This window comes from Acomys russatus, chromosome 24, assembly GCF_903995435.1.
Source record: "Acomys russatus chromosome 24, mAcoRus1.1, whole genome shotgun sequence".
In the NCBI taxonomy this organism is placed as follows: Eukaryota; Metazoa; Chordata; class Mammalia; order Rodentia; family Muridae; genus Acomys; species Acomys russatus.
The window spans coordinates 48,927,294-48,946,827 of NC_067160.1; the positions used below are offsets into that span (position 1 = coordinate 48,927,294).

The following is a 19,534-nucleotide window of genomic DNA, read 5'->3' on the forward strand; positions in this document are numbered from 1 at the left end:
CCCAGCAGCTGTGCAGTTGGTAAGGCTTGTAGCTTGCCTGGCCCGTGAGCTTGGCTGTTAGCTTTACAGTGGGGAGTATTTAAAAAGCACACTCAACATACGAAGGAAAGAACCTGGAACTGAGTAGCCTGCTTTATTCCAAGACTCCATCTGGCATTTAAAGAACTGCTTGTCCTACATTCAACCCTGCAGAGTAACAAGCCATTTTTCATCTCCTCACACCTCTATTTTTAGTTTCAGGTAAGACAGCTTATTGAGTCTGAGGAAGGAACATTTTAGACTTCAGAGCCACCAGCTAAAGACTTAACCTAGGGTGATCTCCATGAATCTAAAACGAGGTCATGTCGAATCCCCAGCCTGAGAGATGAAGTCGAGATCACCCTCAAGACTCCACCAGAGGTGTGGGTCCAGATACCAGCACCATTTTAAGCCTTTCATCTCTCATAGGCAGAAGTGTAATGGATGAAGTGTTACAAGCATGCAGATCTGTAAACTGACAAGCGAAATCCAATCCCTTCTCAAACATACTTGTTCGTGAGAGTAATGACTCGCTCTCCGCAGATTCCTCAGACTTGCCAGAGTAGTGCCCAGATCACCAGGGCTTGTAGACTGTGCAAAGTGCAGTTAGCTTAGAAATTATTCCTGGACTTCACTCTTTCCAGCTGACGTGTTTCCCTGTGACCTTTCCATATGCTACCCTTTCAGGGAAAGGCTCCGTCCAAGCGAGACCACAGGCTCCTACTCTTAACTGGTCACGCCTTGAGGGACAGCGCAAGGCCCTAGTGCCAGCGCCAACTTCTAGCACTGCCTTCTGGGTTACTATGGCGACCGCGGGAGGGGCGGGGCTTTGAGACCCTCTTTCCCTGGTCTCAGCTCAGGACTTTCGAACGCTCCAATTGGGACAACCCTTTCTTGACTCCGTCCCGCCTAGTTCGGCGTTGAGCGCGATGCGATTGGCCCCGGGTTCGCGGCCTTGTGCCCAGAGGGTACCACCTCTTGACAGGAAGAGCGGGAAAGTGTACCAAGCACCGGTCAAGGCGTGAAGCTCACTTCACGTAACCGGGGACCACGCGGCTGGCTTTGGGGAGACTTTATCCGGTCCTCTATACCACCTCCAAGTCCCCAGATGCTAATATTAGGAAAGGATCAGAAGTCGGGAAGTGGGGGGGCCAATACTTTGAGGGCCTAGGTTGTCCATCTATGGAGCGCGTGCGCGACGAGCCCTGGGTCTCCCCGGCGCCCCACTGCCATGGCCAGAGGGGACGGGCCGAGTTCCAGGGGCGGGGCCAGTGGCGGCGGCGGGAGGCTCAAGGCCCAATGAGCGTGTGCCCCGCCCCCGAGAGGCGGGGCATCCGGGACGCTCCCCCGCCCTCCAGCTCGCCCCCGCCCCTCCCCCCCCAGGCGCCGGGGCCGCAGTGAGTGAGTGGCACTGGCAGCCTGTCAATCCCTCAGCCGAGCGGCCTTCGAGCCCGGTCCGCGGCGGCTGCTGGCTGGGTGCGCGGCACCGGAGGTGGCGGCGGCGACTTCTGCCGCCTCATTAATCTGCTGTCCGCCCGGCGTGCGGCCCGCCGGGGCCCTCCACCGGGCTCCGTGCCCCAGCCGCGCCGGCCCGCCCGCTCCCAAACTTTCCTCCTCCGCCCCTCTCGCTCCCCGCGGCCCGCCCGTCGGCCTCCTCCTCCGCCTCCCCCGCCGCCCGCCACCGCCGCCGCCGCCGCCGCCGCCGCCGCTCCCTCCCCCGGGGCCGCCGGTGCTCGGATCCCGCCCGGTTGAGGCGGCGGCGGCGGCGGCGGCGGCGGCGGCGGGCGGCAGAGGGAGGGGACCGTTCAGGCTGGCGTGGGCGGCGACGGCCGCGGCGTCCCGGCAACTCGGCTGGCGCTGAGGACCAAGTTGCGCGGGGCCTCCCGGCGCGGCGCGGGGCACTAAGGAGGCGGCGCGGCGGCCGCGTGAGGGCAGCGGGCACCGCCGCCTTCGCCTCCGCCAGCGCCGGCGAGCGCGCCGCTTCCGCCGGCCGCTGTCCTCAGTCTCCGCCGCGGCGGAAGCGGGAGCCGGACGCCGGTCCGCGTCCCCTCTGTCGCTGGCCGCGCCGGGCCGGGCCGCCCCCTCCCGCGCGGGCGGGGAGCGCGCGGCCGCCTTCCCCCCCTCCCCCCCCCCCCCTTTCTTCTCCTCCCTCGCCGCCGCCGCCGCCGCCGCTTCAGCCTTCGCCTCCTCTGCCGCCGCCGCCGCCGCCCGCTCCCGCCCGCGCGCGGCGGGATGGACGATCAATCCAGGATGCTGCAGACTCTGGCCGGGGTGAACCTGGCCGGCCACTCGGTCCAGGGGGGCATGGCTCTGCCGCCTCCCCCCCACGGCCACGAAGGGGCGGACGGCGACGGCAGGAAGCAAGACATCGGCGACATCCTCCACCAGATCATGACCATCACCGACCAGAGCTTGGACGAGGCACAAGCAAAGTTGGTGTCGTCTCATTAAGCATCTTTTGTGTGTGTACGGGAGCCGGGCTAGGGTCCCGGGTTGCTCGCGGGACCGGGGCCTCAGTCTCGGGCGGGAACTTTCTTTGCCCGCCAGGCACTTGCGGAACCCCCCCCTGGCGCGGGCAAAGTTGCTCGCCCGGCTCGGGACAGACTGGGTCAGCGCTTCGTCCATTCCCTGCTGTGCGCACAGCTTCCAGGATTTAAACCTCCCGCCCGGATTCCGGTGCGCTCCGAGTCCCAGCCGGGCCCCCGGGCCTCGCCGCAGGGAAGTGCAACTTTGTTCACCAGCCCAGACTCAGGGCGTCCACTCCCCTCCGCCCAGTCCGGGGTGACCGGCTGATTCTCCGCACGTTCCTGTGCGGAGCGCCAAGTTCTCCAGGAGGGAGGGACGCTTGGCAAACTTTGCGGAGCTGTCACCCGCCGATTAGCCACCGCCGGTTGGCCGGAGCGCCCACTCCTTCAGTGGAGCTAGGACATGGGGGGGTCCCCTCCGCGCCGGTCTGGTCCCTGGGGTCCCGCTGCGGTCCCCCGGAGCGGAGCCCCCTGCCCGGGTCTCTCCTGCGTTTGCGAGGCTGCTGTCGGCCCAGCAGATAGAGGGGTCGCTCTGCTTTAGGGCTGGAGCTCTCGCAGCTAGAGCTTGCTACCAGTCGCGAACTAGTCAACTTGAGTTTTTGTTGACTTCCCGTGGTTCAAAAGAGCTTTCCCAACCTGGGGGCCGGCTTTAAATCTTGGGTTTAATTTAAAAGAAGGCGCCATATTATTCCAATAGGTGATGCTAATACCTTTGTGTTTTGCTATTTGTTTTTTTTTCTTAAGGAAACATGCTCTGAACTGTCACAGAATGAAACCGGCGCTCTTCAGTGTCTTGTGTGAGATCAAAGAGAAAACAGGTAAGACTCTGCTGCCAGCCATGGGCCTGGAGACCCCATGAGGTGGGGTCAGAGCTACTCCTTCGACTCTCCAGTTGAGAGCTGCTGCTTTTGGGCACCGCCATCTTTGATCATTCTCTGCTTCCCACCTCCTGATCTTGAGGAAAAAAAAAACTGCAATAAATCTGGAGTCTATTTCTCAGTTCTGCTTTGGAACAAAATGGAGTGTACGTGCGATTGGGGCTGGGTCGCAGTTCCCTAAGAGGCAGCCCTGGCGGGGGCTCTAGCCACGCGCCCTCTCCTATCTCTTCTTGCCTTGTTTGTGCAGCAGTTTTTAAAAGGAGCAATGGGAGACGATGCCAGGGACCAGTTCCTGGGGAGAGGCATCACCAGAACTTTGTTTTTACTTAGACATCCTTAAGGTTCGGTTCTGCTGGTAGAAGACACGGCCGAACAGACTTCAGCAGCACGTTGGACTTAGTGTTTTAGGCGGGGAGATTACTTTTAAGAATCCAGGAAGAAAAAAATGAAGGCTTAGACATGTACAGTGTGTCACACCTATTAGTACTTAATGTGTTCTCTTATCTTGCAACTGTTACACTTGTAGCTGAGCTTCAGTATATTATAAAGAAAGATCTCCACAGATGTAGACGAAACAATTTTGAAGTTCACGGCGGGAGTAGATGATAGGCTAGGTTTTGCAGAAGTGCTAGAGTGAAAACTGCAGGTACATATTAGGGAAATTTTTTGGCAGTTCCTTATAGTTTAACTTTCTTTTCAGACCTTTTCTATTTAAGGTATATTTACTCTTAACTTAATGGTAAAGCTAAAGTGGAAGCATATGTGTGTGTTTGTGTGTGTGTGTATACATATATATAATTCACATGTTTTAGTTTGTGTTTAGTTACCTTTCCTGTAGACAGTAAAAACCTCCATTAGTCATGCTTTAACCTTTGGTTGATTTATTTGTTGTTGTATGTGTGGGGTGTATTGCTTTTTAAAGTTGCCTTTTTGTAAGTTGAGGCAAAGAAGTGTCAAGTCCAGTATATTGCATTTTCCAACTGACGCTATCTTAATGGTTCAATGTTTGATTGTCTTTAAATTGAGTTTACAAATAATAGCACACTGCCTAGGGTTGCTAGGCAGATAGTCGAGTCACACTCCTTTTAAACAAGTACTATTCATATTCCTAAAAGTAAGCCAAGGAGGCAATAGTTTATTGCTCTCTTAATGTATGTATGCTAAACTGTAAACATTCAAAGTCTAAAGAAGTAATCTTATTTGCTTTTCATTCATGCTATGGATTTTTTTCTATAATAGGTTTTTTTTTTAAATGATAAGCTTTACATTCTGAAAACCACAGTCATTTAAAATTATTGACTCATTGTATGTTGATTTTTAGTTACCTTTAGAGTGCCTTTTGATTTAATATGGTAGATGATTTTAATCCATAACTATAAAGACATCCAGCATTGAATCTTGACAGCTTTTAATTTGGGAGAATAAAAGTATACAGGTCTTAGTATCTTATGTGGCTTAATTTCTGAGGATTTTTCTATTATCAGCGCTACACTCTAGTTCTTGCTGACAGGTAAGCATTGTAGTACTGCCTGTGCTCTGAATATCAAGATTGGTTCAACTTTATATGGCACATGCTGCTACAGGGAGGGAATTGATACTCTTTTCTATTAAGAACCCCCTTATGATTTATATTTATTTATTTATTTATTTGCCCTTTTTAAGTTTTGGCTCAACAGTACAGAACTACACAGCGTTTCATGTTTGGACACTTAGCAGCAGGAGAAATTCAATTAAGAAGTGTTGGTCTTCTGGTTGCTTATTTGCACAGGACTTAGTTACAGCATTCTGAAAGGAAAGCGTAGTCTACCACATGTCAAAGGTGAGTTAGGAAAAGAAATAAGTCTTTTCAGAGCCTGGGATTATGGTCAGAGAGAGCTTTGGAAGGGCTACTGCTACTTAAGAACCAGCAGAGAACAGACAAAAGGAATTTCTGTGTTTTGAAAATGTTTCTTGGGCTTTCAGTGATAACTTGTAAATTAGATCCTCTTTTTGTGCATTGACCTGTGACCTAAGTTTGCAGGTTATCTCTTGTATAAAAAGCCAGCAGCCGACAGAGTGAAGGCGGCTGTCTGGGCGGTCGTCCTCCTGCCAGCCTCTCTAGGCTTGAGAGGGATAGGATTTAACTACTGAGTGATTGATGGGATGACTCACTCTCTCTCTCTCTCTTTCTCTCTCTCTCTCTCTCCTCCCTCTCTCTTCTCTCTCCCCTCCCTCTCTCCCCCTTTCCCTCTCCTCCCCCTCCTTTTTTCCCTACTATCCATAGCTCTGCCTCATGCTCTAAACCCAGTCTTAGAAGGAGACAGGATCGCTAGGCTCAGATCCCTCATTTTGAAATAAAACAGCTGTGTAGACATAAGGGTTAGCACAGCAGAGAAGGCTGGGCAGCACATTCCAGGGTCCATCCCCTGTCTGCTTCTGCTTTAGAGACGTTAGGAACTTAGAAAATAAGTGTTAGGAAATCTGTGTATGCTACTTAATACTTTTTCTTTAAATCATTTCATTAATCTATTATCATAATACGTAATGATTAATTACCTAGAAAAAGTTCATCTAGCCATTTGTGAATATAAATCAGAAATATTATGTGATGACTCTATTCTGCATAATAGAGGGGAGGGTGCTGACAAGTTGAGAACTGGAGGGGTGAGTGGGTGGGAACTGCTACTTTAGTGGATAATGTGATTTTAGTTGTGCCTTTCTTCTAAAATAAGACAAAAATCATTAAAAAAAAAAAAGTCATGTATTTGTAGAAAGCCAGTAGATTTTGAGCTTTCTGATTAGGCGATGATTACTGTCAGTTCTGATGCACACAAGAGACTTAGTTTGGAAAACATCTTATTTCTCCCCTACCAAAGATGAAAAGGCATTCTTTTCCCCTTTTGACAAATAAATGAGTAATCTGCCACAATTATATTATTTTCTTGTTCAGAAGTATGGAAATTATACTTTTACTATAAGATGATTTTTAAAAAAGTGTATTGTAAAATTTATTGTACAGTTATTTTGGGCCAGAAACATTTTTTTATTGTTGAATTGTGACATTTATACATTTTAGAAGCAACTAAAAAGTTACAGGCTTTAAAATCGAGATGTGTATTTCAGACTATGTAAGCAAAGGAGGTAGAGGTTGAGGGGTTAGGGTTTTCTTTAGGATGATAACAAAGTCATATGTTACCCTCCGTTGCTTATTAAACATCTCTGATGCAGCGAGGCCTTTTATGCTTCTGTCGGTATTATCCACTTAACTATTTTTGACTACTTTAATCTTGACTGTGAGGGGTTTCCTTTGTGAAAAAAGATTCACCTTTTCTTTCTTTTTTTTAAATGAGCCCCTTAATTGTGGGAATTCAACTGAAGAAAACATTTTTCAAGGAAAATATTTTTAATGTATTCTAATATAGCAATTTGGTATATGATCTGAATGGTAGTATTGTGAAAAAAAAATAGTGTTTGTTAAACAAAATCAACATAACCCTTTCCTTTTACAACGCTAGGTTAAAATACGCATTGTTGATAGCTGCCAACCAAACTCTGATTTATTGCCACCACAAACCCTAAATAGTGTTCATTTAGTAGTAATGTCTAATGGCAGACATGATGGTTTGCCAGATTTGTAGGCTTTGTGAGGCTTATAAGCAGGACTGACTTGGGAAGATCATAAAACTTAATGAACTTCTGTACTGCAGGAGGTGTCCGCAGGGGAAGAGAGAGGCCTGCTCGGCTGGCTGGGCCGCTTGAAGGGTTTTTTATGTTTCAAGAGGAGAAAATGACTATTATAAATGCTGTACTTTTAAAAGAATCCATCTTGAGAAAGTCATAGGAATTTTAGATATCAGAAGTAGGGCAAGAATGTAGTCTGCACACGAATGTAGTTCACGCCCATTTAATATGACACGATTCAACCTTTATTTTTATTGCTAAAAGTGTGAGTAGCTTTCAGAAGGCAGGGCAGTACTCTTAGTTAACCGTTCTGTTCAATTCTTACCTTACATTTTTAGTGTTTCATCTGCATTTTCTTTTTTTCTGGCCTGCTCTTTTATTTTTTTTAAGATTTCCATGTAAAAATTTAGCTACATTTTCATTGTTATTTTTTGAATTCTCATTGTACGAAAAATCACATCAGTCATCAAATAAACATTTAGTAAAGAAATATAAAATTGTTATCTCTGAATGCAAATGGTTCTGTAGTTACTGCTTTTTTAAAGTTGATCTTGCACTATATCTAGTATAGATATCATTTGTGCCAAAGTTTTAAAGACAAATGCATTATGAATATATGTACAATGTTTCTGTTGCTATTTTTCACTTTTTTGGAGCTTTTTATTATAGACCCTACCAACACCACACACATACATACATACACACATACATACACACATACACACATACATACATACATACATACATATACAATGTATATTCTATATACATAGAACAATAATAATATATACACATTTTTAGAAATAAGAGATTTTTTTTACACATTGCTTACCTTCAATAATGGCAACAATTGGCCAATTTTATTTTCTCTATCACTCCTACCCTCAGAATTTTGTGATCTGAATAGTAATGGGCCTTTAATACTTCAAATTTTATATCAATTTTAGGCAGACATCATGGTCTATTTTCATTGGGAATACTAAATGATTAAACAGGAAAAGCACAAAGTCAGTGTATGTTAGAAAGGACATAACTTACATTGCTTTATCAATATATTTTTCTTAAAGCCATTTAAGAATATTTTGTCAGTTTTTTTAGATTTATATTGCTTACTGGAGATTTTGTAGGAGGTGTTAAAGGGTGTAAAAGAACGACATTTGTCTGAATCTTCTCCTCTTTCACTCTTAAGCAATAATTAATACACACAATCTGTTGGTAGAAAACCTGCAAAAATTGTCATTGCCACACTGTTTTAGAACTTTCTGATCTGAAGGATCATGTGGATATACCTTTAAAATGAGAAGATATTTTCTAGAATATTTTTCTTTTCAATACGAATATATTCAATAAAAATACATTTCAATAAAAATATTGAAGCTGTTGTCAATACTAACTTGATCTGTGCAGGTAATTCTTTTGTACCTTAGTTTTAGTGAGCTTCATTAAAGGTTTGTGAGGTTTTGATATTTTATTTGAGAACTTTACTATGGCATTTTTATTAATTTATATAACTTTATTCTAAATCAGAAGTATATTACTACACTGGTAATGGAGTCCCCAACTTGCTCCCAAAACACATAAATCCATTTACTTTTATAAAACAAAAGTACATTTTTTTTCATACTGATGACTTTCCTTTAATTTTACTTGTGATTTTAGATTTTAGTTCATAAATTTATAATCCAAAGGAAGACTTAGTTAACGTCTTATTAGTTCATTTGTATTTTGGTATCATATGAGAGCATGCTGTAGGTTGAAATTATATTTTATAAAGTGGGTCTCTAAGAATTGAGGCTGAATTTTCTGAGCCACATAAGTCATCACTGTTTTATATGGATACCATACAATATTTATTCAAAGTAAATGCTTGACACATCAGCACTAACATGTGAAGTTGAATAAAGGGTAGACTGTTTTCCATATTCAAGTATTTGTGAGGAATCTTCAGATACTTTTTATTTCAGTCTTGACACTCTGAGAATAATGTTTTATTTGTTTTCTCAGCAGGCTTGTGCTTTAGCCATTTATCAGTGTGATCAGCATGAGTGAGGTAGTAACTGACAAAGCTCCACATCTCTCCTCCCATGCTGACCTTTCCAAGTACTTGCTCTATTTTTATAGGCCATTCCAGCCAGGAAGTGTGGAGAGACACTCATTTACATCACAGTATATAGTGTGGTGTAAATCAGTGAAGTTTTGCAGGTCTGTTTATCACATTTTCTTTTCTTTACAAAGTTATAGAAGTTAATTAAACAAACTACTATTACAGCTAGGGTGATAGTGCTATATTTAGCAAATAAATAAAAAAGTAATGCTTGAGTGAGCTACTCGAAAAAATATGCCATCTTTTTATGCCGTCAGACATAGAACATATTAGAAAACCAGTTTCAGTCTTAAAGTCTTGATTTTTAACAATGCTCTTTGTAAGCAGACTGACACTTAGAATCCCTTATTACTTTTTTCACAGCCATGACATAAACATATAATATGCTTATAATTTTTAGTGCAAAGTATAGCTTGCTTGTGCATTGTATTTGAATAAAGTATATTATTTAGCAAAGAAGTTGATTTGATAGAATGTGTTAAATTGAATAAGCAGAACAGGTTTTGACTTACTCTACACATAGTAGCAATTACTACCGAGACAAAGTAATTAGAAATAAGTATACTTTGTTTAAAGTTTTATATTTGTTTTCTTTCAGCTTAGGTATTTTAAAAGTGCTAAGCTATTTGAGTACTAACTCTTTTTGTGTGATCATATTAATGAGTTTTTGGTATACAGTGTAATTCTTTTAATGCTGATGATTTCTCCTGATGTTTAAACCATTGTTTAGGAGATGCCAGCATATGTTAGTGCAAAATGATTTTGTTTTGTTTTGTTTTATGAGGTACATCAGTTTTCAAAGCATATTTCTTAAGCATCAGCGTCCAGCAGGTGGCTTTTTACATTAAAAAATTCATAAATTTTAAAATCCCATAAAATTTTATTTCAAATTCAAATTAACTGGTTGAGAATGTCAACATTTCCACTGTCTTTGTATTAACATTTATAATAGAACAAATGGTCGCATATAGGAATTATCTGCAACATAATCTAAATTAAGATTCTAAACAGGCATTGCAGATGCTGGTAACTTTGGCAATTATCATTTTGTTTGGTGAACAGTAGTAAAACAGTGTGCGGTAAAAGTGTTTAGAGAGAGAGGATAAATAAATTGAGCAGTTTTGCAATGCAAAGTGGTTTGTGGTGTTTTTGAGGATTTCTTGGCTCTCTCTTAACTGCTATTGTGAGCCTGGAGCAGATTTCCCCATTGCTAATGCCCTAGAAGTATTAATTCACTTTGATATGCTAATTAGAGGGCATTATGCAAGAAATGAGATTAAGTGGCAGCATGAAGCCATTTGCCTGTCAGTAAATTGAGAGCTTTAGCATAGGGAGGAGCTTGGGTTTTTTTTTTTTTTCTTGTATGTTTTGTTTTTTTTTTTTTTCTTCTTTTTTTTCCTACCCCCCCCCCCCCCCCCCCCCCCCAGTTTCTCTTGGTTTTGCATATAAATAAAGTTGATTGAAAGCCTTGGGGAAGGGTCTGGAACATTGAACTCCCTCTCCCCCTATGATTATTTAAATGTAATATGGAATATGAAATTTTTATTTTACAGTCTGTGTGAAATTAAGAATTTCATCATTTACTTTCTTTTTTCTGGAATGACTTTAGTGACATAGCTAGTGAGTTGCTGTCAGTTACCTGTTTGTAAATGTGAATGTTGTGTGCCAGAGTCAACACCAAACTGAATTCCACAAGAATGTGTACTTGGGAGGGAAGGAAAAGTTGTTGAATTGGGCTTCATGAAATTATATTAGATGAGCATTAAGGTTTGACTTGAATTCATGGAAGTTGAACCAATAGAATTAATTACTGGTTCAACTTTGCCCTTTACACAACCTGTGGAATTTACATTTTATCGTGTATTGACATGTAAGATTACCGTATTTGATTTTCATGTTGAAAATGAGATTTTTTTACTTTATTCTGGTTTTACTGACTTGTGGCTAAAGTAAGGCATTTGAACTTAACTCTCTAAAGCTCATTTTATGAGGAAATGGATGCATGACTAAAGGGATCGGAGAAGTGGAGGACAGAGTGTCTCTGGCCGTGTGAAAAAGCGAAGGTTTCTTCAAACACAGAGCTTCTAGCTGCACACAGCATTGAAAGAAGTGCAAGTTGCTGTCTAACTATAAATCTCTGGGTTTGGTTAGCTACACTGTTTGGGCAAGGTATTCATATTGGGACTTGGTTCTAGTGTCCGAACTCCATCATGTCTGGACCCAATGAGCCATAACTTCTCAGAGCCATATGGATTGTTTAGTCACCACAGCTGCCATGCATGTACACTGTGGACGGTTGCATCTCTTTGGGCATGGATGGCCATGTGAGGGGTAAGAACACAGAGGTGAAGGTGAGAGCCTCTCTTGGGACAGAGTCCTGATTACATCTCTGTGGAAGAGGATGTAGTAGGTAACACATTAGACATTAGTACCCTTTTCCCCCCCTGAATAAAATGCTTGGTTACTTTAGATTTTTGTCTATTTTCAGACTTCCTCATTCGTCTCTTGATTACTTACAAAATGTCATTTTAAACGTATGAAGTTATTTTTGCTTGAAACAAGGAGAAAAAGAGCTTTGAAATTACATATTATTATCATTTAAACAAAAGATTTCTACAAGCTTTCCAGTCACTAAACCTTGCAAATAAAGCTTTATCATGCCATTTGATAGAAAATTCAGTTGTTTCCTCTAAAAAAAGTTGAAATGGCATCTTGATGTGTACATCTCACCTTTATTATGCAGGTGCCCTCAAATGAGAAGGAAGTGACTCTGACAGTCTTATAACTTTGTTTTTCTTGCTTTCCTCACCTCCCCCTTTAAAAAAAAAAAAAAAAAACTACCGATGAAGGTAGTTGGAATTCACAGTCAGATATATCATTTTCAACTTGGAATAGGAACTACAACAGGAAATTGATTTTATATTTATTATGAAAGCAAGAACTCTGCCGCCAACTGACAGCCGTCCATGTTTTAGTTCTGTGATAATTGTTCTTAGACAGGAGTCTGCAGTTGGTCCAGGTTATTTATAATGTTGATTGAGAGCATTGGTCCATTAAAAGGTGTGTGTACAATGAGCATCTTTAATTAAGTCAGGAAAATGTGAAATATTTTGCTTTGCTTTGTTTTTCCCCACCAGATCTTGGGTGTAGGATTAACTGCCAGCACTGCTAAGAACAAGTTACAGTAGATTGTACAATGATTTCTCTGGCATCATGGATGTATTTATTACCATTTTTGAACAAATTATACTAACATGAAAAGTTGTGTTTGAAATGATTGTGTGCTAGATAAGGCGATACATTACAGGAATGGTTGGGTTTATGGAGCTTTATGTAGAGGTTTTCTCAGAAATTATAGCACAGGGCTGTCACTATAAAACCCAGTGATACAGTTGGTAATAACATACAGGGAAGATATTTTTAGGGTTTTCACTTGTTATTCAAATAAGTGAAAACCCTCCAGTTTTTCTTATCATATTTCTTTGCTAGAATCAGTGTTAAAAAAAAAAAAAAAAAAAAGGAGATTCTTTTAACTGCGGGTAGGGCGTGGGTGTCCGACTTGTCAGAATGTGGTTTGGCTTAGCACTTGTTAGAGCAGCGGTGTGCTGCTGAGGATGGCCTCAGCAGCTCATTGGCATCTTCCTTCTTGACCTTTTGACTTTGATGAAGGATGGGTACTGAAGGCCTGGAATGAAATGATGTCGCTGCAAATAGACATTATATTTTATCAATGTATTGCATGGACTGATTTTGATTTACCTAAATTTGTCCCGCCTACCCCCCACCCCCACCCCCCCGCCCCCCGGTTGCTGGGGGATGCTTCCCAGTGTTTCTTGCATGCTGAGGAGCTGTCTGGCCACTGAGCTGTATTCTCATCCACAATTTTAGTGAAGACAGTAATTCATACTTTACTGTGACTATACCAATACTGTTAAAGTTCTGACATTAAACCAACTTCTTTTTCTTGGATAATTTCTATATGACTTTTTTTTTTTTTTTTAAAGACTATTATGTCAGTGTTAAATTTGTAATGTTTTACACAGTATTGGCTTGATATTTAATAGTAGTTTTTTTTCCTAGAACCAAATCAATCAGCAAATGCTTTGTTTTTCTCTGAAAGTGAAGAATTTAAAGTCTATATTTTGCTGAGTGTTACTCAGTGAGTGAATTATTTTAGAAATAAAAATATTTTTCCCCAAATGTAAGAAAGTAGCTGTCAACCACTGTAATGTGAAAAAGGGTGAGTTGTTCTTGTAATGTTTTTCTTTTCCATTGCAAATGTTAGACTGATGGCCAAGCCATGGGATTTCTGTATCTCTTCATCCTTAGTTATGGTTTGTTAAAGAGGCAAGGCTCCCTCCTCCATAGGTTCTGTCTCGCTCATGAAGGTAACAGTATAAATGGCTACCTTCCTCCCACTCACTGACCTCTGTGCACATGTGAGGACATATGCTGCCTGACTTAGGTATGTTTTCTCTTATAGAACAATTTGCACTCTGAAAATGTAAAAGTAATATCTTTATGGGAAAAAAATTCTATAGTGCGTGTGACTTTTTAAAAAAACCTCAAACCACCACCAAACTTGTACTTTAACCTAAGTTAGATTGCAGAGGACTTAGGTTAAACACGTTGCCACTGGCCCAGACTTCCTCTGCGGGAGAAGAGCCGGTGGAGCCTTCCCACTTGGGGAGAGTGGTGGAAAGTGGATGTTCTGATGGCAAAACCTGAGCTTAAAAAATATGGTCAGGACTAAAGTGACACTGAGTGGCAGCAGAGCTTTGGTCAGCACTAGTGTAAATATTTGTAGACAACCATGTTTTACAGACTTCAGTGTAATGGCAAAAATCTGCCCTAAATGCCCCAGTAAATATATGCTGGAGAACAGAAGCCTATTCACTGAAGAAACAATTGACTTTCGCTTCTGTGTTGTCAAAGTGGCCCCTGGTGGTAGTGCTGCAGTGGCTAGATAGAGCGAGCAGAATGGCTTCCTCCTGGCTGGTGGGCTGGCAGCTTCACTGGCACTGCCAAATGTACTTCCTATTTGTTGTGCAAGGGAATTGGAACAGCGAGGCATTTATCATATCATCCCCTACTCCTCAATGTGAGCAAAAAAGGAGAAGTTGTCAATGAAAGAAAAAGAACTGTAATCGCACATTTACATATGCTTCTAATTGTTGATTTGGGGATTTTCTATGAATATAGCTTTACAAAACAGATGCTGTTTAAGAAAAGGGGGAACATAATTTTGTGGGCAATGAATTAAGTGTTTTTGTGGCCCTCTCATCCGTAGCTAGGAGCAGTTTGTGGACCGCGTCTGTGAACGCGGCTCATAATTGTTTTTCACACATAAGTTATGCAAATGAGCTTTTATGGCAACTGGCATAACAATTAGCATCCTCCAGCAATATTTTAGCAGGTTAATTGCAAAATTTCTAAATTGTACATCTGACTTGTTAATTAGGCATGACAGAGGTGGTAAAATAGTTATCTTCAGGCAGTGGCAGCCAGGAGCTGCTTGAAATGCAAAGAGCAAGGATTGATTGGATTTGAGGGCTGCAATTGTGGGAGCAGGGCTGCTGTCAAGTGCCGCCTGGCAGCGCTGCTCCAGCCGCTGCCTCAGAGCAAGGCCGGAGTTGCTGCAAGGATCTTGCCATTTGCAAACCTGCTTTACTTAACGCAGCAACTTTCCTTCCCACCTATTTGAAAGGCTTATGTTGTGCATTCTGTTTGTTGTACATCGGGATCGCTGGAATGAGATGGCAACACAAAGGAAGTTATTTTGGGCTTGAATTTTAGGAGCCCGGAAGTTTACTTTCTATTTTAAAGTCCATACCAGCACTTGCCATTTAAAAACAGGCAAACACAATTCTGATTTTTTTTTAATTGAATATAAATTTGAGTTATTCAGTGCGATCCTTCGCTTTGTGATGATTTAACTTTTCAGCATCATTTCCTTTCATGCTTTGCATGTTGGGGAAATACTATTTTGTTATTTACCTATTTTTAATAAAGTAATTGAGGAAGAGAGTGAAATGTCAGAACTACATAACAGACTGGCTTACTTTGGGGAGTCTACGAAATGGTAATATTTAGCGTAGCTTATTCTTAAATTTTATATAAGTACAGAATTCTTCTGTCTGTAGTATGTTTTAAGTCATTTTTAAATGACTTAAAATTTCTGTGCATGGTTTCATGATCTGAATGGTATAACTAAGCATAAACCTTAGTGAATGGAGCATGATGACACATATGTGTGTCTGCCTGTGCCATGATGAACCGTGCTCTTTGTATTTAAATTAGGCTAATTACGTTTTTCTGTGCATATAGTACATACAAGTACGCCACATATGAAGAGAAGCATGTATGAAATCTGATGTCATCTTTGAATTCACATATATTTTCTTGATTAATCCAGATTATGTTTAATACTGAAATGTTATATTTTCATTTAAGAAGTAACTGTTCTACATGTGCAGTTGTACTAATATTTCACAGTTTCTTGTGACATGTGTATATGGAGAAAGTGCCATTTATGATATGTTGTCATCAATAATTTTGTCACTGAGAATAAAAGACCTTAAACTCATCCACCCACTGGAACATTTTATCATATTTATTTTAAGGGATGAAATTAGTGAACAGTTGGGCTCTTTATATGTAGGAGATGTGAAAATAACAGAATACTTACCATGACTGAAGCGCAACAGTAACATCACAGAGCCAGTAAATTATACAGTGGGAGTGTATTCTACAGACGTCTAATAAATAGTTTTTTGTTTCTTCCATTTTCATTATATGTGCTATTTATTATGGCCTAATTGACAATAAATGGTGATATTAATTATTGGTTAACTTTTTAGAGTGATCTATCACATTTGAAACTATTGCATTTTGAATAAGAGTAAAATGCTGTTCCAAATCATTACATTTACTGATTAAATGCTCACCGATTTTTATCCATTGTTGTATTCGGCAATTTAAGCAAGAGTTTACCACAGTAATGCTTCAGTGGATAATATTTGGAATAGAGTAACCATTTTAATGAGTTCATCGAGAGAGATTCAGCAGGGAGCATTTCAGGTGTATTACGGCTTTTGTCTTGTCAGGATGCACATCTCTATACCATTAGAGAAAAGGTTTCAGAGTCCTCATTGCAGTTAATAATGATTATAAAAACAGCAGCAGCAGCAGCAGCAGCAGCAGCAGCAGCAACAGCAACAACAGCAAAGCCAAAACAATAATCCAGAGCTTCACCTTCCTAGTAAAGTCTGTACCACAAGACAGAAAGTACAGGCTGGTTGACTGCTTTGAGGAAACTTGTTAAGCGAATACCATTTCTGTGGGTTAAATTTCCATCACAGTTTTAACTGTCCCAGTATTGATCACCCTACAGAGGAATGACACTGAAGCCTGGTAGTTATTAGTATAAAGAGGGTCAGCTGCAGAGATGGTCCCGAGCAGAGGCTCTCATGGTAATGATGCTGCTATTTATAGATCCCCATTTCATTAGTTGCAGAGTTTCAAGGAAGAGATTTTCTCTAGGGGAAATGGATACTTGAAGTTCATTTTCTCCCTCACATTAAGGCAGAAACGTGAACAACCTTCAGCATAGGACGCGTGATTATGGTATTTTTGCAGGGACAGTTTATTCCCTAAATATATTTGCAGCAGTAAATGTACATTTGAGACACAATGTAGGGATTCAGAAGTGCCGGCTGCTATTCTTGCTCTTAATATTCTTGTCTTTTTTTTTTTTTTTCTTGTAAAAATTAAATTTCAGAAATTGTGCACAGCTGAGTATAATCCTGGTCTTCTCTTTCCTCAGAGTGCTTTAGAGCCTAAGAAGGGTTGTGAGAGGTGCCAGTTCCCCCAAGATCCAGTCTACCCTCAGTGTGTTATCTGTCTATATTTGTGGTATAGGTGATTGTGCTTTCCTTCTGGAATTCTTGACGTTTGAGTTATTTTTTTCCCTTTAAGAGAATATTTACTTAGCTAGTATTCACTTAATTAGAACTGACTGTTTAATGTTTTCTGGGCGGGTATTTATGGTATTTTCTTTGCTATATTTGCATTCCAGAAATTAAGTCCCCCTGCCATTATTCGGCGAGCCTTTCATACATTAGAATGATGAATTGAAAGCAGAAATGGGAAAAAGACTGCAATGCAATGAAAATTTAATCAGCGTCTTCTGCTGCTTTAATAAGGCAAATAATTCTTATTGGCCGCTGTGTTAAGGTTTCTAATATTTAATTCATAACAAACCTTGCATTATTCTGCAGTAGCATCGACAGCTCCACTTTGCTGCCTGCCAACAGGCAACCATAAAAACTTAAAAGCAGATGTAAATGTCTGAAACAAGGAGAATGATTAGATCTAAAACAGTCAAAAAAAAAAAAAAATCAACAATATTGTGAAAGAATTTGATGGATCTCTGTATTTAGTAATGCAAAAATGATATTAATTAAATTTTCTTGAACAGATTGTTTTTGACTTGGTAACCTTTAATAAAGTGTGGTCTTTAAGCAAATGTCAATAGAGTGGCTATAATCTTCTTTAGAGTGGATGCAAACTGTGCTGATGCTGCTGGAAGTTGCCTGGTTCATAGTCCTGTGCATGTGAACTCTCAGACAGGACTGTGTTGAAATGGAGCCAGTGGGAGAGAAGGCTTGATCTTTGGTTAACCCAGTTTGAGGAAAGCAGTAGCATTCGGAGCCTGTTTTTGTTTGCACTGCCTGCTAAACAACGTTGTCCTGGGCTTAAAGGAGTGTGTGCTTTCACTTCTGACCCCGGCTCAGATGGTTCTGCAGTTACAGTGCCGTCTTTCTGGATTACCATCTGGATTACCAGGGGCTTTTGTATGAGGCTGTGTTGGGCGTCACGTCTGGACTTGCAGAATGAACAAAAAGATATTGTTACTGATTCCATGAAAACAGTCTGAATCACTCAGAAAGATGTGGAGAAGAGTATTTCTATAGCGTGAAGCCAGAGAAAATGGCAACCTGCCAAAGCTAGGTGCAAGCTCTTGTTACACGGAAGGGTTGGGGCTGTTCTCATTTCTTCTTGAAATGGCTTAATTGGTGTCAGCACCCCAGGGATAAAGGCCTCTAACACTGAAATCCACACGATTCACCCTGTCTCTGCTCAGTGTAGGGAAACTGGTAACAACTGGTGGTGAATGAGGAGTGAACGGTGCTGTAACAATACTCGATGATGTTTGGGATGACAGAAATTAATACGCACTTGCTTGAAGAAAGCAGTGATTAATGGCAGCGAGCACGGGAACGCCGGTCCTCCTTTTACTCCACTTTGATGGGGATTGAAAAGCAAAAGGCTGTTTTCATTCTCTGTAGAAAGCAGAGGTCATACAGAGCACATTATAGCAATTTTTCCTCTCTGGTTTTTTTATTTCATAAATATTATGATAAGCATAGATTAGATAGATTTTTTTAAATGAAAGCTTAAAAGGATATCTTATGTCCTTTGAACATTGTTGTTTATACGTAAAGAAATCACACATTCTTCTCTTCACTTGTTAGATCATTTCCCTTCATGTCAGAATAATTAGTGTAATTAAGAATTAAAAAGCTCACAAGTACACAGTTGTATTAATGCTGCGTACTACGTTACAGTAGGAATTAAAAGGGCTTAGTTTTCTAGCATCTGCTAGGACCGGGTGTGACAAAAATGCTGAGGGGCTTTCACCTTTTTTTACTCCCCCTCTTCCCCCCCACCCCCCCGTTTCTCCTCAGCGAATGTTTGACGTAAATATACTTTGCAAGGTACTTGCACTTGTCAGCATCTTTCTTAGCCATTTGATAAAGATTCTTTATTCTACAAGAAAGCCTGAAATAACAGAACTGTACTTTGGATAATGAATTCTTCATCTGTGGAGAACTTTAAAACAAAGTACAGTGTTGGCATTTTTTTTCTTTTGAGTGAGAAGGCTGATATATCTTTTGAATCCGACAGGAAGACATAAATTAATAGAGTTCTGGAGTTCAGTTTCTCATTAATAATCCATTTTGTCATGGTTCTTGGCATTGTCAGGCTAGTAGCTGGTTCATATTTTGCTGAAGGATAAAAGCAGATTGTGTCTTAAGGCACAGAGCAGGAATAAAGAGTTTATTGCCTTTTGGGGGAACTACATGCTATAAGAAAAACATTGTTTTGCAAAAAGTTTCAGTTTTTCCTTAGAAGTACACTGTACATTTCCCTGGGTAAAGCTTTTAAGATTTGAAAATGGCTCCGAGAGCCTTGGAATATTATAGTTTTACATCATTGCTTAGCGTTGCCTTTGCTGATGGTTTGCAATGCTTTATTTTTCAGGCAAAGTTTTGGTAAAGTTACTA

General features: G+C 41.2%; 1 protein-coding gene across 2 annotated transcripts in view; it reads left to right on the forward strand.

The window, feature by feature from the left end:
- Nucleotides 1-2,196: 2,196 nt before the first annotated feature.
- Nucleotides 2,197-19,534, forward strand: part of Pbx3 (PBX homeobox 3) — a 201,272-nt gene continuing 183,934 nt past the window's right edge. The window contains exons 1-2 of one of the 2 annotated variants that reach the window (XM_051166251.1): nucleotides 2,197-2,450; nucleotides 3,288-3,361. In XM_051166251.1, coding sequence (XP_051022208.1) covers nucleotides 2,251-2,450; nucleotides 3,288-3,361 — 274 coding nt within the window. In that variant the 5' untranslated portion in view covers nucleotides 2,197-2,250. The remainder of the gene's footprint in view (nucleotides 2,451-3,287; nucleotides 3,362-19,534) is intronic. The other variant, XM_051166252.1, reaches the window with a different exon arrangement.